At 43.5% G+C, this 25981-nt stretch overlaps 1 protein-coding gene across 3 annotated transcripts in view; it reads right to left on the bottom strand.

Annotated features, from left to right (window-relative positions):
- Nucleotides 1–25981, bottom strand: part of MIPEP (mitochondrial intermediate peptidase) — a 125902-nt gene that overhangs the window by 19454 nt on the left and 80467 nt on the right. For 2 of the 3 annotated variants that reach the window (XM_020290466.2, XM_076009542.1), the window contains 2 exons: nt 10947–11068; nt 5739–5812 (listed from right to left, as the gene is read on the bottom strand). In XM_020290466.2, the coding sequence (XP_020146055.1) occupies nt 5739–5812; nt 10947–11068 (196 nt within the window). The other variant, XM_076009543.1, reaches the window with a different exon arrangement.

A 25981-nucleotide genomic window follows, 5' to 3' on the forward strand; every position in this document is an offset into this window, starting at 1 on the left:
CCATTCATGTATTTACTTAATCATTTACATCAGCATGGACTCATGGATATAAATCTCATACTCTGCATTATATTCCAAAAGCAGTTATTCATTTGATTGTTCAAACTGTCCCAACTTTGGCCACTGGAAGCTTTTAGTGGCACCTCACTCTCTGTGACAGACATACCCATCACTATGTGCATTTCTGGGCACAAAATTTCCAGCACTACAAGATGCTCTGGGCTCATCTTGTAGTTTCCTTGCTCCAGCCCTAGACTCTGCCATTTCTCCAAGGAGCCCTGATTCTTTTTTATCCTGGAGAATGGTATAAACCCAACATCTGGTCTGGGTATGTTCAGTGTTACTGGGACCAAGAAGGTTTTTAAAGAAAAGTGTAGATATCTTTATATATTGTTTGTATTCATCTTCTTGGGGCATAGGAGTGATCTTTTGGAGCATAAATCTTAATTGTTTTTTGAAAGAAAGTAATATTTAATAAGCTAGATGAGATCATGTAAGATAATTATGGCAAAAGTGAATGTGTTTTGGAGACTATAACGCTCTGCAGAAATGTAAAGTATTATGATTCTAATAAGCTTAAGGTAAGGCCCCATGGGCTTCCAGGCTCTGGAAGCCAATCTGGCAACATGGAAAAGCAAAGTAAAAAAAGCTTCGGTTTGCTGAGAATTGACTCATTTATGTACTATTTCTTTTCATCTTATCTGATGTTTGGTCCCTTTGAAAAACTCCCTCAAGTTATTATTTTGTATCTCCACTTGCATATTGCTTTTGGCCAGAGAAACATAAAAATAAAGCTAAGAGTTTCTGTCTGAAAAAGAGCACAGAAATAAAGTTGTTTGATATTTACAAATAACCTCCTGGAATGCCAACACCTTGGGCTTTAACCTCTCCCTTCCCCTACAAAATTCTTTGTGGCAGGAATGCTGTGACCAGAGGCAGAAACTCAAAACCTAACTGGGCGTCAGGCTTGCTCGGCTGTGGGGAGAATCTTGCACCAGGGTCGCCATGGCTAAAGATGGTTACAAACTAAGTGGATTGCTTTGCCAAAAAGTCTGGAGGAGCTTGTAGGAAAACAGATTAAGAAAGACTTTATCATCGGCCAGTGGCTGTCAGACAGTAGGTTGTGACATTAACAACAACAAAAAAGACTTGGAGATCATGCAGGAACCATCAGGGCCCGAGGCTCCCTGGCTCACATCTCCCACCTGCTAAAGGCCAGGTCAGTTTCAAGTCAGAATTTAAGGATCAACAGAGAAAGATGTGCGTAATGCAGCACGGAAAGAGTGTGAATCTTGAATGAGTTTCATCATTTATAAAAAGGGGACAATGTGACCTACCTTACAGGGTTAAATGAAGTAGCACATGGTATGTGACAATTTTTCAAGGTATTAGGTTTTTTTTTCCTGGTTATTGAAAGATAAGCGAAACCCGAACCTAAGAACTCAACAAGGGCCATTTATTGAAGAATTTTAGGTAAAATAAAACACAAAAAGGTGAGTGAAATAAAACACAAAAAGGTGAGTGTGGTGGCTCACCCCTATAATCCCAGCACTTTGGGAGGCTGAGGCGGGAGGATCGTTTGAGGCCAGAGCAACGTAGTAAGACCCTGTCTCTACAAAAAATAAAAATGTTAGCCAGGCGTGGTGGTGCACACCTGTAGTTCCAGCTACTTGAGGCTGAGGCAGGAGGATTGCTTGAGCCCAGCAGTGCCAGGATGCAGTGAGCCATGATCGCAATTGCACTCCAGCCTGGGTGACAGAGTGAGATCCTATCTCAAAAAAACAGCAACAAAAAACCCCAAGACCAAACAAAGACAAAATAGTTTACAGAGAAAGATGTAAACCTGCATGAGTAATTCATCTGTTATTTACAAACTGCTGAAATAATATAGTTTCTATCCCTAATACCCATATCCCAAATATCCAATCTTCTATTTGTTGTAGTAAGAAACAATTCTCCTTCCTAGTGGGGGCAAAATATTATTTCCTTGTTACTTACAAACCTCACAGAATGTTAACCTTTTTAGAAAACTACACATTTTCTGAAATGATTGCAATGGAAACTGAACTTTGGATTAAGCACACCATAGCACACTTTAAAAAAAATTCTAGCATGTATTTTATAAAATGGTAAAATGAATGAAAATGCCATATCATTATGGTTTATTTTAAGCAAAAACTTTAAGTTCTCTTATTACTCAGAAACGTGATACTTAACATAAGCCGAAACCATTGTGGGGTATGGAATGAATAGCAGAAAATCTTAACATTGACAACTAAATACAAAGAGAGTTAAACCTCACTCCAGACTTCTTGGCAATTAAGAAAGTTGGTATTGCAGTCAGGTATTGCAACATTGTACTCAGTGGGAGATTGGGGACTAAATGCTGTTCTTATAATATACACGGTTATATAAGCTAGGAATGTATTTAAAAACAGATAAGGCCATATTGTTGATCCCTAATGCTCTTTCTACTGCTGTGCTCCAAAGTGCGCACCCTGCTCCTCTTCAGAGACGAACTGAAAAAAGGAGAAACTGAAGTTTCTCCTCCAAAAAAAGAAGTGTTTTGAAGTCAGATCACATTTTACCTCCCCTAGGGACATGAAGTGACTTTCCCAAATAAATTACAGATGGTAAGTAGCAGAGACTGTAACTGCAAATCCATTTCTATTTTACCATGTGACTCCCTTTCTTCTCTGAGGAAGGAAATACTGTTTTAACTACTATTATGTTATCTTCAAATGGTATTTTGAGTGTTGAGAAGAAAAAAAATATAGCCTCTTTAAGACAAGCCCCTGCTGCCGCAGCTTGGGTACTTCCTGTGCGGATGGCTCTCTGTAGAGCTAAGTAAAGAGAAACTGCTGAGTAAACACCTTGCAGCCAAGAGTCAGAGAGCAGAGATACATGGTTGCCTAGCAGCAGCCTTAACTGATGAATGCAGAGCAAACAACAGGGATGAAAGCAAGTGGAGGAACTGTGTGTTCTCAGGGACTTCCTCCGGACAGACGGGCTCGTGGCCATAAATGAGGCTCATCTGTCGGTGGGGACTAGAAACTGCCCTGGGACTCAGAGCTAATGGGCAGAGCCAGGTTCCCAAGGGATGACTCATTCTGCAAAAGATAAGTAATCTAAAAGTTCACCTGGGTAGTATTTATTAGTCAAAGATCACAAGCCTTTTCTATTTGACTTCTCTGAATGTGTATCATTCAAAGAGCATGAGTACTATACAAAGGCACTCTGACCCTTTGAAATGGCCTGGAGTTCATCTGAAACATGAGTCTAAGGAGGTAGATCAAGTTGTGATTTGGTCAGGGAGGTATGTAATTTGAAGGTAGGTACTCTATCTCTTTATCTTTTGCTACATAATTCTTTACATTTACTCAGTGAAGAGTTAAATAAAATATATAAAGCACCCATAAAAAGTTACATTATTCCAGAAGAATAATACCAACTAGATCATATATGCTTTTACATCACAAATCTCAATAATTTCACCCATCACTCATATCGATGTCCGAGCTAAGGCTATGAGGCATCATCTGAGACATGCTGTTTTGGGGTGCAGGCTGGCTGCCTACAAGAAAATGAGAAGGCACTACTGGTCTTGTGTTACAAATCCACCCCTACAAAGCGATGGCAGGCATAACCTCTCTGCACATCCCCCATTCATCTTCGACGTGCAACAAATCATGTGAATTAATGAGATCTGACACAACAGCGTTAAGAAAAGTATTAAAATTTAAAAGCAGAATCGTTCTATTGTTGGCATTTAACTGGAATCTAAATACTTTATCTCTGGTTTGAACCATGAACTTGTTTTTCTCTCACGAGTGTGTGAATTTTAGTGCAGAAAATATTAAGTTTCTTAACACAAAAATGTTTTGGACAAAGAACAGAATTTTTAGAGAGGTTGTTGCAACATTCTCAGAAGGAGAACAGAAAAATACACCAGCCAAAAGATAAACATTGGAAAGGTTTTACATTTTTTTCTTTTGATGAAATCATATGTAAGCTAATATTTATGTGCAGACAGCATTTAAAGCCTGGTCTTAAGAAGGATAAGCTACCAGGAGTCTCTACCTAACAGAAAGCATCTACACGAGAAAGCAGTTGTGGGCATCTCTTCCATCTCAGCTCATGGCTGGCTACTCGGCACTACAAAGTACCAGCTAGAAGTACGCAATTTAAAACACCAGTTACCGCCTATGACGTGCCAATTAATTTCTCTTTTGCCAGGATCCATCATAAACCCTTAACTAGATGTGCTGATTCATAGCCTAGACTGCAGAAGAGCTTGGTCTCTGCTGCCAGAAGTCCCAGGTTCGAATCCTGCCCCTTCTACTCACTGCCTCATGACAAGGACAGGAGCTGGACCTGTGTCCTCAGATGTAAAACGAGGGTTACGATAACTCACACCTCATAGGGTTACTTAAGAAAATTAAATTAACCAATACATGAAAATCACTGAAAGCAGTTCCCGGATGTGGCAAAGTGCAGTAAGGGCCGATAAGGATCAACTAGAACACGAAGTGGCATCAGCACACACTCTGTCCCAGGAGACGACTCTGAGGCATGATCCACTAATGGCCACGTAAAACCACAGGATCCCGGTGCTGGTTGATTTGTTTTATAAACTTGCCGCGGCTGTGGGCAGATGGGGCCTGGACGAACATACCCCTGGAAAAGCTGATCAAATGAATGCAAGCTCCACAAGAGTGGGACTGTTGTCCACACAACTTTCACTACTTTGCCTCTGACACAATCATGCCTAGCACATAATCAGCATTCAACAAATATTTGCTGAATAAATGAATGGCTGAAGGCAAAGATCTGAGATTATGCTAAAATGGGTTAGAGGCATTATATTCAATAGTTTTAGGCAAGGAGGCATTTAATTCAGACCCATTTCTAGCTGGATCCAATCAATTACTGCAATGAAAACAATACTTCCCTAATATTGAGAGTTAGTTCCTAAATGCAATTTTTCAGGTACTCAGCAGGCTTAGCTGCAAATATTATTGTCAATATACTGAGAGTACCCAATAATAGTCACATCTTCCTAGAAATATTTGTGAGAACATTTCATGAAAAATCATGATAGTCACTTCCATTTGCAATTAAATTAACAGTAACAATACTCAAAAAAATTTTTTAAATTACATAGGAAAACAAGCACTGTAATATCTCAAAGAGAAGATTTAATTAGGTTCTAATATTTTCAGCAGGTAAAAAATCTAGTCTTGATGCCTTAGAATTTCTACTAATAGAAAATATGTAGCTAAGCTTTCAGAAGAAATAATAAAGGAATAAGAAATAAATGAGTTTTTAGTCTAAAAATACATTGTGATCTTTCAAAACTTAAAGGCAAGTTTTCTGAGAGTTTATGACAAATTTACAAATTTATAAATCTAAAAATTTAATAATTTTCTGTTAGGGAGTTAGTAACATTTCCACACCAAAACTTCAAATTTTATCCTGGTACCTGAATAAATCACAGTGACTAAAATTTAATTTGTTATTTGGGACACAGTGAAATAGATGCTCAGAACAAAATACAGGGCTGAAGCGTTTCTTTAAAGGAAAAAAATCACACGGAGAAAATATGAAACAGCTTTCATTACAGATGGTGCAAAAACATAGCTCAAACTGTTGATACCAAAATATGTAACCCATAAAACCTTAAAAAAAAAAAAAAAAGAAGGATCATAGAAAAGTTACCAATGCTGGTTTTGTTTTACCTTCAACCATGAGCATGGGCTCCTTGCCCCCGCCATGGGCCAGCATCTCCCTGCGATAGCGCTCCCCGGCGGCCCTGGGGAAAAGAGCACCCGGTTACAGACTCCTGCTCACACAGCCTGCCTGGCCTCCCTCCACTCTTGTCTGAAGTCTCTCAGAGGAGGCCACGGTGATGTCATCTACACAAAAGCTGCCACTTATTTTTCTTGCTTCTAAAAATCTAATTCTGCTTTTTAAGTTATCCTAAAATACTAATAAATTAAACCAGGTGTGATATGTTCACTGTAAAAGAATAACTGTATTTTCGGTGTTCTGTTTTGTTAGAAAGTGACCTCTCTTCGTAGAAAGGATTATTTCATTTATATATTACAGAATGAGTAAAATATTATATCTTATTCTCCGTAATTCTTAGGGTTATTTTTAAGTGAAGTTTGAAATTATTTGTGCCATTCTTTATTTTCAAAAAAGCATTTGAGGAGGCACCCAACAGAGAGAGAGAGAGGAGCAACACTCTAAGACGAGAGAGAAGGAAGGCGGCTGGCAGGAGAAGGCTCATGGCAGCAGAAGACCCGGGCTAGGGGGCCGGGGGACCAGGGAGCTCTCCTCCCCTGCCGGCGGCGCAGGCAGCGACGGGAGCAGCTCATCTCCACCTTCGGCCCTCAGCTCCTACGTGATGCTGAGTTCTATAAGGAACACCACCTATGGTAACAGGTAAAGGCCGGATTTGAAGAATTTTTATAGATACAAGTTATCCAAATTCATGGCAGCTGGAAATAAGCATTTCGGTGCTAATCTTCTGTATTTTATGGGAAATGCAATTCCTTTAACACAGATGACTACACACTATGATAAGCTGAGTACATTCTCATAGGGTTTTCATGCCACTGGCTCTGGAGCATGTTTATGTATGGGTAGTTTTGTGAACATGGTCTCTAACTGGGCTTTTCGAGAGCATTATATAGCATCAAAACCATGTCAGCATCACACACTGACCTGGGTCCCATTCTGAAGCCACTGCTAAGGCCAGGCAGGAAACTGGACAGAAGTGGAGTCTTCTCAGGGCAGGGGTGGCTGAGAGGATACCTCCCACATGGGATGTGGCACCCCTTCCTCCAAATCAACCCTCTGGCTCCCCACCCTGCGCTGCCTGGCTTCCTGATGTAGGTTCTGGCCTGGCTATTTTTCATAAGGGAGATCAAAAAGATCTTCTGACAGAGGTTAGAAATTTTCTAGTCCAGTAAGCATTTTTACTAGCTTATTTATACATGTCCATAAAGTATGGCAACTACACATTTAGCATGAAAGCACACACATACATGATATAAATATTTGGAAATACATGTATTTAATAGTATACTAGTTTTCTAGTAAAGTATAGCTCCTTCAAACAAGAGGATATTTTGCCTATTTTATAGAAATCTCCAATAAAGAGCTGTGATTCCTAAAACTGATTTACTGTGGTCAAGTTTGGCTGCAGATCCTTTGAAAATAATATAATCTGTAAAGCAGACCAAATGTCTACAGTCTACAAAGGGTGGAAGACAAAATAACATGTGGGTAACCAAGCCATAAAACATTTAAAAACTCTATCACATCATCAAATTCAAGTTCAAAAGAATTTGAAACTGAATGTTATTATAACTGCTGAGAAAATCCAAATCTATGTCAAATTATATGAAAAGCTGAGGGTGTGTGGAGGAGGGAGGGAGACGAAACCAAGAATTAGGAGACTCAGACTATAGTCTTAGTCCAGTTTGTTAACTGTGAAGCCTTGAACAAATTATTAATACTTATTTTATCTGACCCTCAGTTTCCTCTCTTAAAAGTTACCTGCTCTGATGAAGTTGCTGTGAATGCCACATGAAAACTCTTGGGCACTCTAAAAATCTAAGATGCCATGTATTTTAAACCATGTTAAAGTCGTGAAGATAACAGTCGTCAAACCGAGTTCCTTAAGAGGAATTGGAGATGTATTTATTTGTGTGGTGAGGAGACAAAATGCTATAAACAATTATTACACCAGATCATAACTATAATTTGCTTTCAAAGAAAACACCTTCTAAGGAATCATAAGACCAAAACTTGACTTCCATGTGGTTCCTATTGTTAGAGGGATTCCTGTAAGGAGGATCAGGAGGCCAAATCAGGGAGCAACAGAAGACCCCTGGCACCTCTACACCCAAGAAGGGATCCCCTGCACCTCTACACCCAACGTGAGGTCCCTGCGCCTCTCCACTCAACAAGGGATCCCTGCACCTCTCCACTCAACAAGGGATCCCTGCACCTCTCCACCCAACGTGAGGTCCCTGTGCCTCTCCACTCAACAAGGGATCCCTGCACCTCTCCACTCAACAAGGGATCCCTGCACCTCTCCACTCAACAAGGGATCCCTGCACCTCTCCACTCAACAAGGGATCCCTGCGCCTCTCCACTCAACAAGGGATCCCTGCACCTCTCCACTCAACAAGGGATCCCCTGCGCCTCTCCACTCAACAAGGGATCCCTGCACCTCTCCACTCAACAAAGGATCCCTGCACCTCTCCACTCAACAAGGGATCCCTGCACCTCTACACTCAACAAGGGATCCCTGCACCTCTCCACTCAACAAGGGATCCCTGCACCTCTCCACTCAACAAGGGATCCCTGCACCTCTCCACTCAACAAGGGATCCCTGCACCTCTCCACTCAACAAGGGATCCCTGCACCTCTCCACTCAACAAGGGATCCCTGCACCTCTCCACTCAACAAGGGATCCCCTGCGCCTCTCCACTCAACAAGGGATCCCTGCGCCTCTCCACTCAACAAAGGATCCCTGCGCCTCTCCACTCAACAAGGGATCCCTGCGCCTCTCCACTCAACAAGGGATCCCTGCACCTCTCCACTCAACAAGGGATCCCTGTACCTCTCCACTCAACAAGGGATCCCTGCACCTCTCCACTCAACAAAGGATCCCTGCACCTCTCCACTCAACAAAGGATCCCTGCACCTCTCCACTCAACAAAGGATCCCTGCACCTCTCCACTCAACAAAGGATCCCTGCATCTCTCCACTCAACAAGGGATCCCTGCACCTCTCCACTCAACGTGAGGTCCCTGCACCTCTCCACTCAACAAGGGATCCCTGCACCTCTCCACTCAACAAAGGATCCCTGTACCTCTCCACTCAACAAGGGATCCCTGCACCTCTCCACTCAACAAGGGATCCCTGCACCTCTCCACTCAACAAGGGATCCCTGCACCTCTCCACTCAACAAAGGATCCCTGTACCTCTCCACTCAACAAGGGATCCCTGCACCTCTCCACTCAACAAAGGATCCCTGCGCCTCTCCACTCAACAAGGGATCCCTGCACCTCTCCACTCAACAAAGGATCCCTGCATCTCTCCACTCAACAAGGGATCCCTGCACCTCTCCACCCAACGTGAGGTCCCTGCACCTCTCCACTCAACAAGGGATCCCTGCACCTCTCCACTCAACAAGGGATCCCTGCACCTCTCCACTCAACAAGGGATCCCTGCACCTCTCCACCCAACGTGAGGTTCCTGCACCTCTCCACTCAACAAGGGATCCCTGCACCTCTCCACTCAACAAAGGATCCCTGTACCTCTCCACTCAACAAGGGATCCCTGCACCTCTCCACTCAACAAGGGATCCCTGCACCTCTCCACCCAACGTGAGGTCCCTGCACCTCTCCACTCAACAAGGGATCCCTGCACCTCTCCACTCAACAAAGGATCCCTGTACCTCTCCACTCAACAAGGGATCCCTGCACCTCTCCACTCAACAAAGGATCCCTGCACCTCTCCACTCAACAAAGGATCCCTGCATCTCTCCACTCAACAAGGGATCCCTGCACCTCTCCACTCAACAAGGGATCCCTGCACCTCTCCACTCAACAAGGGATCCCTGCACCTCTCCGCCCAACCTGAGGTCCCTGCACCTCTCCACTCAACAAGGGATCCCTGCACCTCTCCACTCAACAAGGGATCCCTGCACCTCTCCACTCAACAAGGGATCCCCTGCGCCTCTCCACTCAACAAGGGATCCCTGCACCTCTCCGCTCAACATGAGCTCCCTGCACCTCTCTAGCCGATGGAAGTCTAAATACTACATGGCTTTACCAAGAGACAAGAGAGACTGTACTACCTACCATGGGCCGCCCTCCCACTCCTCCAGGGCCAGGTCTTGCCTCCACTCTGGGGAAGGGCAAGGGCACCCTGCATCCATAACGGAAATTTACCTAGCCCAGATTTCTTCTTTGAATCATTAAAGGCTCACCATAGTCACTGGCTTATCTGATGAAATGTGCACCTGGGAGAGGACCTGGGAGCCACCACACAAACATTTTAGTTAGCTTTCTACAGAAAAAGCTGGAAACTCTGTTGTCTTAACCACGGATTACCCTGATGATGGAAACGCGGAGCCAGGCTGCCTGGGAAGGCACATAAGAGGCAAGGCAGCAGAAAACGATGGCGGGAGGAGTCTGCAGCCACCTCACTGTCCACTCTGCAGCGAGTGGCCGCAGTGAAGGGGAGTCATGCCAGGGCAGTCGGTGGAGCACCTCCTCCCCTCCACACCACCACTCGTTTCCACTGAGACACCTCCCTCGGGGACAAAACGTGCTCCAAAAAGTCCAGCAGAGGGGTCACTTTCCAGAAGCAGGCTAAGTATTAACACCAACAAAGTTCCCAACAGTGCTGGTCCCAAATGAGAAAGAGTAGTAAGTCCTTTGTTTGGCAATCAAGAGGAAAGAAGGTGTCCGCATGAGGGAAACTTCAGATGCTTGTGCGGAAAGTAAGGCAGCCTGTCAAAAATAACAGGAAGCAGAGAGCAGTAGGAACTGACAACAAGAATGGCTGGGAAAACAAAGAAAACCCACAGGAGAGGCATGGACTGCTTTGTGCAAAAGCAAGAGCCCTCACACGGGGGTCCCTGCGGGCATCCCAGGGGGCACCACGCCATCACCATCACAGCACCACGGTGCTGGAGGGGAAGGTGGACATTTGGAGCCATGGTCAGCCGCAGGAAGCAGGTGAGGGCCGGTGCGGGGAGGCGGAGAGTGGCCTGGGCCGGGTGAGAACATTGCCTCTTCCCATCAGGCTGGGCTCTGTTCTCGGGGCTGCTGCTTTCTGAGCCTGACTTCGGATGTGCCAGGGTGGGGATGACTGTGGCTAAAGAAGTGCACGTTTTATTAACTTCCTCTGCTTCTTACCTGTTAAACGGGTCCTGGAGAAAGCATTCCTTCCAAACCATGGAAGCCACTGCCCTGGACATCAGGTAAGAGTAGTATTTGGCACCATAGCCCACCAGGTGGCTGAATCGCAGCTGCCAGGCCTGCCAAAACAGAAGCAGAGCACGGGAAACTCTTTCGACTCTGCATTTTGTAAATATTAGGTATGAGAACACCATGGAGGCACATAGGAAACCTGCAAACACTTTCATTTAAATTTCACCCTAGAGGGTCACATCACTCACGGTATTAATAGTGCTACATTTCATACACTGTTATGGGCTGAACTGTGCCTCTCCAAAATCCACATGTTAAACCCCTAAGCCAATACCTCAGAATGTGATTGCATTTGGAGATAGGGCCTTCAAATGGGTGATTGAGTTAAAATGAGGCTGTTGGGTTGGGCCCTAATGCAATCTGGCTGATGTCCTAGAAGAAGAGGGAGTTTGGACACACAAAGAGACACCAGGGGCACGTGCGCAGAGGAAAGGCCACGTGAAGACACAGTGAGAAGACAGACTTCTGCATGCCAAGGAGGCCTCTGCTTGGACTTCCAGCCTCCAGAACTGGAGACAGTCAAGTGTGTTTGTTGTTCATGCCACCCAGTCTGAGGTATTTTGCTGTGGCAGCTCCAGCAGACTAATACATGCACAAAGAAAATGTGTGTGGGGGTGTGTATGTATGTTTTGCTTCAAATATATGGCTAATCCTCTTCATTAAGTGAGTTTAATTACTTATACTGAGTATTATAAAGCCCTAAGTTTACTTATTTTTAATAATTTGGTTATTAGTTCAGAAAGTTTTACTCTACAGTGACTATTTGCTGCATGAACTGCTTTTCACGTATGCTAGATTTTCTAACACTGAAAACTTCCATGTTTTTACCATAATGATGTTTTATGACAAAGCAAAAAGGCACAGAGCAGAAAAAAATAGAATATAATTTAAAAATTATTAACTACATAAAAAGGAGTAATCTGGGAATGCATTATTATTTTTTTTTTTTAAGAAGAAACAAATGCTAAGAGCCAAAGTTAATCACCGGCAGCTTTGGCCCCTCGGTAGAAGGGCAAAGGAACAGTCCGGACTCCCTTTTTCTCTAAGCTTATTCAGCTTATTTTCTAATCATAAAAAGCAAGAAGTTGACATTTAATCGTTTTGTGCAAATTCATCCCTCTGGGATCCATTTCTGTGACAGTGACATAGAGAGACAGCCCAGAGCCAGCAGCAAGAGTGCCACTGACGGGGCAGGCTGGGCTTCGCATCTGCATGGTTAGCTAGAACGCTTGGTCGCTGGCATCTGGAGAGGCACGTTTGAATCTGGCCCCGAGACAGACCATCCGTTCTTTCTGAGGACAATGACGCAGTTACTACAAGAAAGGCCACGTGGGTTTGCATGGAAGAATACCGTTCTGCTGGAACTTCCTTTCCTACAAGTACTGACCTTTCTCTGTCGCTAAGAGCTGAAAACATCCACACCGTGACGGGCAGCAAGAGGGGGGTTAAGTGCACACGCAGGAGCTTATGCTGGCGTGTCCACTGTAACATTATCCCAACTGCTCCATCAAAAGCTGCAATTATGAAAACTGTCCTCAAAGGACACACTTGAAACTTTAAAATTTTTACTTTTCTGAAACAAACAAATCTGACATGCAATCATCTACTTCCTTCTAATATATGCTTTATGTGATATTAAATTTTTTTGAAAAAAAAATAGCTTAAGTTTGTTTTTTTGCTTTTGTTTTTTACTATGATAACCATTCTCTAACAAATCTTTTAACTCCTTGGAAAATAAAATATAAAGTATATTCCTTACTACAACTCTATAAACTAGATAAGCAAATTCTGGGTAACATTTCAAGAAACAAACATTTAAAAAAAATCTGGTTCCTTCATCACAGTGATGTGGCAAGTTTCACAACATACTCTGAGCTCTACGCCCACTGCACAGCGACTTTAAATATGACGTCACAGTGCTGGCTACTCTCTAAGGCAAACAGCTGCCAGGACTGGGCAAGGCAGCCATCAGAGGAAGGTGTGCAGGTCTCGCCCATCAACTTAGGACACAGGGCCATCTCTGCAGGGATGCACAGTTATCCTCAACGTCCGCTCTCCCCTTCCTGCAAAAAGACGTGAGTGGAAGTAGGCAATGCCTTGTGAGCTGCACCCCTTCCTCCTTGGCGTGCGCCACAGCAGCCCATCTGTGAGGACACCACCGCCCTCGCCAGGGCTCTCTGACTCAGGGCAGCTGCCACTGGCCCTGGGTGGGTGCGCTGGTACAGTGGTCATTTGGGGTCTCCGTTGCAGTAACCAGACGTGTACTCTGCCTCACGAAGTGCCCCCTATACCAGGTGCGGGGCTGCTGCTAGCCCGTGAGAACACAATCAGAGGCGGGGCTGAGGCTCGCGGGGGCTCAGCAGAGGCGGTTCTCTTGCCGGAGGAGTGGAGCACTAGAAATACACCCACAGTCTCTTGTCAGTGGCCCCTCGGGGACGCTGGAGGGCAGAGAAAAGTAGACGCAGACTCTTCACCCTTTCTGGATGTGAGTGGCATTTAAAACAAAAGCAAATCACCTAGGCCATCTATGGGTCCAATTTCAGTATAAGAAACTTTAAATAACTACATTTTTAGTCAAAGGGCTCTGTCTTTTGGAATTTACAATGTATACACAGTTCCATATACTCTGTCTTATTTAAAAAGAGGATCTGTGCCAGCTTTTGTGTTATGCTGGAATCTTAATCTACTAAATGTTGATTAGAACACATGGACCGTTGGTAATCTTTCTCACAGAAAGCAATCTGGATGTGAGGATTCCTTCTGTAGCAAAACACGGCCTGCTGCTGCAATCTGCTGCTCCACCAAGACGCTGGCCGGCCGGCCGTTGTGCTGTTGTTGATATGTGCATCTCTTAGGGTGGAAACCCCAGAATTAGTAGCAGACAGTTAAGGGGCTTTGTCTTTGAAACTTTTTCTTCAAGGGTGATCTGCCAGAACTAGTTTGGCAGCCTTTGCAGTATAGAGCAGAATTTAATGCTTGTTTAGATTCGGGCTGAATACAGCTTTGTTTTATCTTGAAAGCAGGCCCACTTCAAAAGTGGCATTTGATCTGAGCTAAGACATTTCTCAGTTTCCTAGTTCCATCAACTGGTAACTGAGTTCCCACATACACAGAGTAATAAGTAAGACTTTCCAGAACTGTAGAAAGAGACATCAGGATTTGTGCAACGCACCGCTTCCTGAACTGCCACGGCTCTGCCTCATCCTGACATCCCTACATGGGTACAGGGCTGCTGGCACACGCACACCTCATTGTGTCTTGCTCTTTAATTACAGGTTTGGGTTCGGCATTACATCCTTTCCTACCTCAAGACATGCTAAATAAATTATCCCCACCTGACACCTTTCATCAGAGGTTTTGTAAGTTTACGGCCAACTGAGACCTGCAATTCACTGCTGTTTGAACACAGTTGCTGAATTCCTGCTAATTCAATCTAATACTAAATCCTTGTTACCATTTTACTCATTCATCTGGAAAATTGAAAGACAGCATTTCATTTTAAGCTCTGGAATTATGATATCCTCTTCCTTTCAAACCAAAGTCTTCCTCTTCCTAAGGGATAATTGTCAGATGGATAAAAGTTTTTGCCTTTCCTTCGATGTTTAATGTGCGGATATGATTTCAAAAACATGTGACTCAGGCCCCTTTGTAGTTTCCCTTTCTATTATGGCTAGAGAAGTGGATTTTCAAATCCTAACACTATCCTAAGGCATGGCTATTTAAGGTTTTCTTGAGTGAGATAATCACAGTGATCCCACTGAAAGGTGATACATGGAGCCTGTGCATACTGTCACTTGCTTCAGAACCCAGGGAATGGGAGGCCTTTCCAGGGATTCTTAGTTGCTTATAGGCCTTTTCTAACTCCATGATTTTCCAGGGCCAGGCATGGAAAAGTAGCAATGTAGCCATTTACTCACTATTTTCAGTTTCAAACCTAGAACAGGGACTAGCACAAGGCTAGCACCCGTTAACTATGCACTGAATGTTGAAAATAACAATACTACCCTTTTCTCTTAATTATACTCTTAAGTAGCACAACACTTCTTCATTCCCCACTACATGTGTATTAAAGCATTTAGCTAAAATTTATTTTAAAACAATCTTGTGTTTTAAAAGGAACATTATACAATTGACCCCTGAACAACATGGGTGGGTCAACTTACATGTGGATTTTTTCAATCAATACAGCCAGCCAGGTTTCACATGTGCAAACAAATGAGGATGGAAAATACAGTATTCTAGGGATGCGAAACCCACATACACAGAGGGCCAACTTTTCACATCTGCAGGTTCTGAAGGCCACCTTGGGGACTTGAGTATACGCAGATTTTGGTATCCAAGGCAGGGCAGATGGGTCTTGGAACGAACCCCTGTGGACACCAAGGGGCACTGTGTAGCAGTCCTACCTCATCTGCGGTTTAGCTATCTGTGGTTTCAGCTACACATGGTCAAGTTCAGTCCAGAAATAGGTGAAGACAGTACAATTACATATTTAGAGAGGCAGGCCACATTCATATCACTTTTATGACAATGACAATATATTGTTAAAATTTTTCTATTTTATTATTATTGTTAATCTCTTACTGAGCCTAATTTATAAATTTAAATTTATCACAGGCATGTATGTGTAGGACAAAACGTAGCATACATAGGGTTAGGTACCATCCATGCTTTCAGGCATCCACTGGAGGGCCTTGACATGTAGCCCCTGTGAATAAGGGGGGACCATTATAAGCTGCATTGCACTCTTGGTACGTGTCACACTGAGCTGAAACTTCCTGAGAGCATGGTCCCCATGTTGTGTTCATGTTTAGACTCAGAACAGTACCTAGAGCACAACAGGAATTCAGTATCTGTCTGCTGAACGGATAGACAGATGGACACTACAGGATCCTTTTACAGCAATGCTCAACGTTACCAACAGACTGGACTTCTGAAATGAGGAGCCTGGGAGTAATATCTATCACAAGCAAGACAACACTAGAGTGCTAAAAAAAAATTTGGATCTTAGACTATTAATAGTTTTAAAAAAATATTTCTTTGACTACATTATTTGATAGATGATGTAAGAGTTCTGAGGCTAATTCTGGCACCAGATCTCCAGGTCTGGCCTGTGTTCAGACTCTAGTAGGGCTTCCTGAAGTATGATTTCTAGCTCCTTCCAGCCTCAGAGGCTCTAAACAAATGATGGGCTAATGATACTATCAAGCTCATAAAGGCCTATATCGCTCACATCTGTACCTGCTGTAATTAGGATAACTAACAGACGGCAAGATAGGAATAAGTCCTGTCTTTGTAGACCATTGTGACTGCTCACATTCTCTGTGTACAATACTGTTGGTCTGTAGAGTAGCTCTTCTGATACAAAATCACTGGCAGCCAGAAGTGTTTAAGTATTGAGCCACGATGGAGAGCAGAAGGAGATGTTCATACTCTTTCTCTCATACCGTGTATACATGGATTAGTGTTCCATGACTTAATGCAGACTAGATACTTCTAACTGATAAAAAGTCCCTACTGATATCTTACCCAAACCCAAGAAACAACAGTGCCAAACAAACAAGAATTCTCTCCTTGGATTATAAAGTGTTGTTAAAGGGAACACAGTTATTGTAGTGGACACACTCTCAGGTGTGTCCATGATCTGTCTTCCCGGGGGCAGGCCTTTGTGAAATCCTCTCCCTTGAGTACAGAATCAGTTCCTCGCTTCTAACCAACAGAATATGGCAATGGTGTTGGGATGTCACTCTGTGATTACATTATGTTATGCATGTCTCTGTCTTGCTAGCAGACTCACTCTGGAAACCCTCCTTGGTAGCTGGAGGAAGTGGCCACGTTGGGAAACCCACTGGCAGGGAGCCGGGGGTACCCTAGGACCTGGGGAGAGAGGTCCTAGTGCCTGTGGCAGCCCACAGCCAGCCAGCGGGAAGTCCATCCTCAGTCCTACAGCCACGAGGAAATGAAGTCTGCCAACACCCTGGGAGTTTCCATCCCACAGCAATAGAAAACTAACACCATTATCTACTTTTTAAAATGAGAGGTATGTTAAAAAAATACTATTAAGAGAAATAACCCCCTGAAAATATGAAATGTATACCTATACTTATTAAAGATATACCCTGTGTCTTTGTGAAAATCTTTAGAGGGAAATATCGTTATAAATATTTTATAATTTTTTTATAAATATTTTAACAGGTTCTATTTCGCAAATAGACTCAAAAAGAGTAAATTGTCCAAGGCAACTGGCAGAGATTGCCAAGTATCCTCTCCTTTGCTTTCCCCCTCTTCCTTTTGGAAGCAGAACTGCACGCTTCCCCCACTAAGCCTGCGCAGGGCTCTGGGCGCTCTGGCGGAGCTGCATTTCCCGAGGCTCCCACAGCTGTGCAGCTAGGTTCCTGCCAAGGGCCACGAGAGTGGAGGTGGAGGACCAGGCCCTTCAAAAGGAAGCTGCTGGCCCTCCTTGTCCTCGTTCTCCTTCCTGCTGGCTTTGAAAAGGTGAAGACTAGAAGCACCACCTTGAACTCAAAAGGCCACATGCCGAGAAGTCTCCAGCATGGCGGCCCTACCCGCTCATCTCTGGCCTGGCTGGCAGGAGGAAAGCAGCTTCACCCCCATCTCCATTTCGAATGACTGACACCTGAAACATTCCCAAGTCGCATTCATCGGGGTATGTTTAACACCTGTAACTTTTAAATTAGTTTCTACCATATCTACTAAAACACACATCAAAACATACCACACAGTTATTTTTACAGCTGGAAAGAAAGCCCTTACATAAGTGATAATAAGTATTACAGTTTAAAATGTTAAAACTGCTCTCCAGCACGTAAAACTATGTATCAGGCATAAATCCTTCTCCATCTTACCATACAAATTGAATAATTTACAAAAGTACCATCTTATGAGAATTTTAAAACATTCTGAGGATGACTAGAAAACATTTTGATGCTTAATGGTAGTAATTGTAGCCTACTTTAAGGAGACTGGGCCCAGTCTTACAAGAAAAAATTCATTCCTAACAACCTGACCAAGTCTCTTTGGGAAATTAAGAGTAGTAACAGGGCAGGCACACTGTTAATGACGCACAAAATACTAACTAGGAGTATGTCTCTTTGGTATGCCAACCTCAACTGTCAGTTAATCTCAATTAACTTATATATGGATATAAAAAAACTCTGTAATACAAAAAACCAAAATCCAGGAAATAGAAGATTGTGTCTATCAATGCAAATCCCTTAGCAGAGCAAGGATATAACTGACCCAAATGGAAATAGATTTATTAGACAAAACATGGAAAGGTGTATTAATATAATGCAATTAAAGGAGAAAAATAAATGAAAAGCAACAAGCACAGAACTGGAACAAAGAATGCTCACTTTTTCCCTTTCTAATCAAAACTCCTTAACACTACTTCTCCTCTGTCATCTTTAACATCTCAAGATTAAAAGGTAGATTGCTCGATCATTGTAAAGGAACCCATGTTAACACACTGTGAAAGCTGTCAGAAAAGGAACAGGGAAAAGGACGACTTCCACAGCCACCAGAGTCAGCGCAGGAGAGCAAGGGGGACGGACCACTGCAGGAACAGCTACTGAGTGTCTCTGGGCGCTAATGAAACCACCGAGGAGCAGTACATTCGCCCGCAGAATGGGGATACTGCTGTTTTCTCATGATGATCAGGAACTATTCCACAAAGGAGGTGGGTGTGTTTGCATAGGATCAGACAAAATCCATGAAGAGAAAAATGGAAAAGGACATAATTGTCCTTTGTAGACAATGGGATTTTCTGTCCACACAGAAAGAGGAGTACAAAAAGTGATGCAGGAGGGACAGTCACTTCGTAACGGAAAAAGGGCCCAAGGGCAGTACGTCACCTGCAGATTGCACACAGGTGTGCGCGGGGAGCAGGTGGGGGGGGCAGAGGCTCCCTCGGTGCTTACTCATTCCTTGGTGGGGCTAGCGCGCAGCTCTAGAACCACGGTCTCCACCTGCCTTGGGCATCAGGCAGACAGCATCCCTGCCCTGTAAGATAAAGCTGTAACACAAAAAGGCGAAGGACAAATGGAACTCATCTGCTATCAAATAGGGCCGCTCTGGTTTGACTGCACCCTCCCAAACTCATGTTGAAGCTTAAACCCCAATATGGCAGTATTGAGAGGCGGGGCCTTAAAGGGGTGAGTGGGTCATTCATTCATTAATCCATCCACTCATGTCTTAATGGATTAAACATATGTTATCACAGGAGTGGGTCTGGTGGCTTTACGAGAAGAGGAAGAGGCCAGAGCACGTGAGCACGCTCAGCCCTCCCCATGTGATGCCTGTGCCACCCCGGGACTCTGCAGAGTCCCCGCCAGCAAGAAGCCCTCAGCAGAAGCAGCCCTTGACCTTGGACTTCTCGGCCTCCATGACTGAAAAAAATAAATTCCTTTTCTTTGTAAAGTACCCAGTTTCAGGTATTTTGCTATAAGCAACAGAAAATGGACTAGGACAAGGGCTCACTGACTCTCTGGAATCTCCTCCTGAGACCCCCTCCCGCGGAGACTTCACCGCCTGCCGTTCACCCGGCCCTTGCACAGCTCCAGGCTCAGCTGACTCGCTGGCCCGGACACACTCTAGGCGAGCTCCTGACCCCCACCGCCTGTCCCTGCTTCTCTCTCTGCCTCCGACCCTCCTCCCCGAGGGATCGCATGGTTCACTCACTTCCCTCAATGCCTGCTCAAATCGTGCTTTATCCACAAGACCTTCTCTGATGGTTAAAAAGCGGCAGGGGAGACACTGCCTCACTCAGTGCGGATCCCGGGCACAGCTGGGGCCTTCGCTCTACCTCTGTCCCCCAGCCCCGGCACTCTGCCTCCAAGTTCACGGTCTGGGGGCGCAGGTCCCCATCAGGGCCGATCCCTGGCTGCATTGCAGCCCCCGTCTCGCCGGTGGTGGAGCCCCCGTGGCTGGATTGCAGTCCTGTCTCAGACCCACGTCCCCTCACACAGCCTGCTCGCCCTGATTTCAGTGGAATGATTTACTGACAGGAGTTTTTATTGTGCCTTTAAAGTCTTAAAGAGAAAACTAGAAGGGCCATTCTAACTTCCCCTGAGCTCCTAAAGCCCTTAGTGTCCACCCCGGCAGCAGGGGCCTGGCCAGGTCTCACTCACACACACAGTCTTCTCCCCACCCAGGGGCACGGCACACAAGGCTGAGCACAAAGACTAGAAAATCACGCATCTTTCCAAAATTCACTGAGCCCACAGTGTGCTGGGGTCTGGATACAGAGGACCCTGCCCTTATGACATACAGTCCCCTGGGGCACAGACATTAAATAAGACATCACTGGATGACTGCACCGTGGGCAACGCCACGTGCATCTGGGCTCTGCACCTGCCAGCAGCAAGGCCGTCACCAGATCCCACACCTTCCTGAGTCCCCATCCGAAAATGTGACTGTCCACAGCCACCCACAGGGCTGCTGTGTGAGTTAAAGGAGACAAAGGAAATAAAACATCTGCACTGTGCTGCCAGTTAGGGATGGCTTGGTTTGTCAGCTACTAACATAATCTTTTTGCAAGTAGAGAGGATCCTGGCCACTTCTTTGTATCTTGTGACTAACATGGTGTCTTTCATAAATATTCACAAAAAAGATAAAAAGACTGAGAAAATTAGACAAATCACTGTAATTTAGACACAATTTACGTCTAAATTCTCTTTCTATAATTTTTAATAATCACTAAAATTATAAAGATGTCAACAGGTAACATATAACTAATTTGCTGATTACACACATATCTGAGTTTCTGAAGTCACAAGACAGAGTTAAAATAATACTGCTATTATAACTTCCATTAACTCCTCACAGGACAGGCCAGGGTGCACACGGCATACTGAAGGACGCGTGGCTCCCGGGTGGACTCTTCCCTAGCGACTGGAGACTGAGACCTGTGAGGGCTGCTGAGTGCACAGCCAAATCTGCATCTCACCGGCTCTTTCCTGTTAACGTCGCCTCATAACTCTAAATGATATTCCCTCCACTTTCTTGGTTTGAATAACTGCTGCTCTCCAAGCTCTTTTTCTAATCCCCATGGTGGAAGATCCCTGCAGATCACATTAAAAGGCTCACCCTTTTAGTTTTACTTTACCTTGCCCAAGAGGTACAAAAGCTAGACAGCTGCAATTAGGAGGTATGTCTTACTAAGGTTATGCTCCTGGTACGATGAAACTGAGTTAATAAAGACAGTAAAAACGCCTTCACCTCCAGGAATACATTAATAACTGTCTCCCCGCACCCTATATAATACCATGAAGACATTCCAGAAGTTTATGAAATAACTGCACATTCTGAAGGCTAGCCCAGGGCTTGCAAGAGTATGTCGTCTGCAGGTCGTGTTACTACCTGTATTTTTGTGCAGAATAACTGACAGAAATAAAGAACATGACTGATCCACTGAATTTATTAGGGTTGCTGCTTTCTATCAACATGTCATCAATCCTCCCTGATTGTCTTGTCTGAAGAATTTCCAAAATTTCTGATGCAACAGTGTTAAGCAATTTTTTTACAAGAAAGAAACTGCTATAGTGGTGGTTAAAACATATGCAAAACTTGGGTAATGCCAAATGGGACACACTTCTGGAATCTTTAAAAAGTATTAGATAAAAATAATCAACGCCATTAGTTAAAATTAATATTCACTGTAAGTGACACAGCACCAACAGTATAACTATTAGCATCAAAATAGTATCAGCTAACATTATTTTACAATGTTACAATAACAGTACAGATATAATGTTATATACAGGAGCTGTGCAAGAATAGCTGGCTTTCTTCTCAAATCTCCTAAATTCCAAGGTTCAAGGTATAACCTTTGAAAGGGTCAGCACTGAAATAGGCTTGTTTAAAGCTGAAATGAACTTATGTCCTTATATTTCCTTCCAGATCTAGAGGTTAGTAAGTTAAATCTTATTCCACATAACACCAACCAGAACACCCTTGTAGGCAAGCTGGTTGCTAATTTCTGTGGCAATTGAGTCTCCCCCTTGGTCAGAAGCGATGCAGGCCAGCAAGCGTGACCCTCCCTAGCCCTTCCTTGCTCCAACACGTTATGTCTACATAGACTCTTTTCTTTTGATTGAGATAAAAGTCACATATAATTCACTCTTATACTTCAGTGGTTTTCAGTATATTCACAGGATTATGCAACCATTACCACTATCTAATTACAGAACACTTTCATCACACCAAAAAGAAACCTGGACCCATTTGCAGTCACTCTCCACTCCCCCTCCCTGCAGTCCCTAACAACTATAACTCTGTTTTCTGTTTCTATGGATTTTCCTATTCTGGATATTTCATATGGAATCATACAATATACAGTCTTTTGTGTCTGGTTTTTCTCACTGAGCATATTTTCAAGGTTTTATAAACATTGCAGCATGTATCAATAATTCATTCATTTTATGATTAAATATTTAATAATATCCTGTTGTATGGATATACTGTAAGGCTGGTGGGCTGCCTCCCTCCCCCTTACCTCCCCCTGCCCTTGTAGCCTAGCTGAAATGGCAGCTCTTGCTGAAGCTGTCCTAACTGCATCCTGCCAGCCAAGACCAAGCAGGAAGACGTCTGGGCGCAAGACATCCTGCCCTGACCCACCCCGCAGCACCCAGAGACTGCCAAAAAAAACCAACGCCCAGCCTCCATATAAAAGCTGGCTTACAGTCCTGGGCAGTGCAACTTCTGGGGCCCCTTTCCCCAGGACCCTTGAACCTCACTGGGAAGCACTTCAATAAACGCTACCATTGTTAGCATCCATTTGGCCTCATTATACCTCTTCTGCCACCACAAAACCTTACATATACTACTTTTGTTTATCTGTTCATCCACTGGGCTGTTTCTACTTTTTGGCAATCATGAATAATGTCATTGTGAATAGTCTTGCACAAATTTTGGTGTGGGCATATGTTTGTAGTTCTTTTGAATGAGATTCTATTCCATTTAGGAACAGAATTGCTAGGTCATCTATAACTATTTAACTTTTTGAGGAACCAGAAGACTGTTTTCCAAAGCTGCTGTACCATTTCACATTCCCACCAGGAATGTAGGAGGGTTCCAATTTCTCCACATCTGTACCAACACTTGTTATGATCCATCTTTTTTTAATTTTATCCATTCCAGTGGGAATGAAGTGGTATCTTACTGGGCTTTGATCTGCACGTCTCCAACTAATGATGCTGAGCATTTTCATGTGCTTATCAGTCATTGGTACATCTTCCTTGGAGAAATGTCTTTTCAAACCCTTTGTCTATTTTTAAATTGGGTTATATGTTTTTCTATTGTTGAATTATCAGAGTTCTTCATTTATTCTAAAGATTATACCCTCATCAGATATATATTCTCCCATTCTATGGGTTTTCATTTCACTTTCATGATAATGTTCTTTGGGTAGAAATTTTTAAATTTTAATGAGTCCAAATTATCTTTTGTTTCTTTAGTTACTTGTGCTTTAGATGTTATACCTAAGAAACCAATGCCTAATCCAAGGTCACAAACGTTTACACCTATTTTTTTTTAAAGAATATTCTAGTGTTGGGTCTTAGATTTAGGTGGTCTGTTCTGATTTAATTTCATTAAATAGTATCAGGTAGGAGTCCAATTTCATTCTTTTGAATGTAGATATCTAGTAGTCCAGCACCATTCTTTGAAAGGATGATTCTTTCCCCACTGAGCTGTCTTGGCATCCTTGTCAAAAACCAATTGACTGTACATATATAGGTTTATTTCTGAAATCTCAATTGTATGGCATTGACCTGTATATTTATCCTTACACCACAGTCTTGGTTACTGTAGCTTTGTGGTAAGTGTTGCAATTGGGAAGCTAAAGACCTCCAACTTTGCTCTTTTCCAAAAGATTGTTTTGGATATTCTGGCTCCCCTACATTTCCACAGGGAATTTTATGATCAGATTGTCAGTTTCTGCAAAAAAGAGAGCTGAAATTTTGATAGAGATTATGTTGAATCTGTAGGTCAAGTTGGAAAGTATTGCCATCTTAACAATAAGTCTTACAATCCATGAACACAAAACATCTTTCCATTTATTCAGGTCTTCTTTAATTTCTTTCATTCATATTTTCTAGTTTTCACCACATAAGTCTTGAACTTCTTTTGTTAAATTTATTCCTAAGCATTTTACTCTGCCAGATGCTATTATAAATAAAACTGTCTTCTTAATTTGACTTTTGGATTGTTTATTGCTAGAGCAGCAGTCCTCAACCTTTTTAGCACCAGGGACCAGTTTCATGGAAGACCATTTTTCCACAGACTGGGGCTGGGGTGGTGGTTTGAGGATGATTCAAGTATATTACATTTATTGTGCGAACCTCTCTGCTGATGGTACTCTGTATCTGCAGCCGCTCCCCAGCACTATCACCACCACCGCTCCACCTCAGCTCATCAGGCATTAGATTTTCATAAGGAGCGTGCAACCTAGGTCCCTCGAGTAAGCAGTTTCAGTAGGGCTTGTTCTTCTATGCGTATCTAATACCTCCACTGATCAGGCAGAGGCGGAGCTTATGCAGCGATGCGAGTGATGGGGAGCGGCCGCTAAATACAGTAAATACAGATGCAACTTTGCTTGCTTGCCTGCCGCTCACCTCCTGCTGTGCAGCCCAGCTCCTAGCAGGCCATGGACCGGTACCAGTCCACAGCCTGGGGGTTGAGGACAGCAGTGCTAGAGCATAGAAATACAATTGATTTTTGAATATTAACCTTACATCCCGAGACCCTGCTGAACCCATCTGTTTGCTCTAATAGTTGTATATGTCTGTGTATTCCTTAGGATTTTCTCTATATAAGATCATGTCATTTGCAAATAGAGATATTTATTTCTTCCTTTCCAATATGAATACTTTTTATTTTCTTGTCTAATTCTCTGACTAAAGCCTCCAGTAGAATACTGAATAGAGGTGGCAATGGCAAGCACTGTTGTCCTGTTCCTGTCTCAGGGAAAAGTTTTTAATCTCTCATCACCGAGTACAAAGTCAGCCGCGGGCTCTTCCTAGGTGCTTTTCATCAGGCTGAGGATCAGCACCGACTATGGATTCCATATCCTCAGTCACTGCCAATCAATCCTCAAATCCTGACAATTTTATCTCAACACATTCTTTGTAACTTTCCCCTTACATACGTGCCTACCATCGATGCCTAGATTCAGAGCTCATCATCTCCTCCTTAGATTATGAGACCTTTGGGACAGGATCTAGGTGCACACATATGTTTTCTGTGACCAATAAAAGTTACATTCATTAAGCAAGATCAAGATGCTGTGGAAAAGGAAGCAGCAGCTCCTGGAAATAAAACCATAATTGCCAAAACAAAAAACAAAAACAGGCTGGGTGCGGTGGCTCACGCCTGTAATCCTAGCACACTGGGAGGCCGAGGCGGGCGGATTGCTCAAGGTCAGGAGTTCGAAACCACCTTGAGCAAGAGCGAGACCCCGTCTCTACTATAAACAGAAACAAATTAATTGGCCAACTAATATATATAGAAAAAATTAGCCGGGCATGGTGGCGCATGCCTGTAGTCCCAGCTACTTGGGAGGCTGAGGCAGGAGGATTGCTTGAGCCCAGGAGTTTGAGGTTGCTGTGAGCTAGGCTGATGCCACGGCACTCACTCTAGCCTGGGCAACAAAGCGAGACTCTGTCTCAAAAAAAAAAAAAAAACAGTAGGAAAAGGAGAAGGAGAAAAATCAAGGAACACAAAGCAAAAGCATAATTAAAAGAACAAAGAAATTAGATGACGACAACTTGTGTTTCCACAGCATGATGGGTTTGATATTTCCAACAACCCTACTGAATTAAACAACTAAAATGCTGGGTAAAACATATTTGAAAAAATTTTTTTATAAATGCATTGCTGAGATAAAAGAGAATAAAATATCAAAATGATCATATAGATCATTTTTACAAAGAAAAAAAACT

Source organism: Microcebus murinus, chromosome 13 (genome assembly GCF_040939455.1).
Source record: "Microcebus murinus isolate Inina chromosome 13, M.murinus_Inina_mat1.0, whole genome shotgun sequence".
In the NCBI taxonomy this organism is placed as follows: Eukaryota; Metazoa; Chordata; class Mammalia; order Primates; family Cheirogaleidae; genus Microcebus; species Microcebus murinus.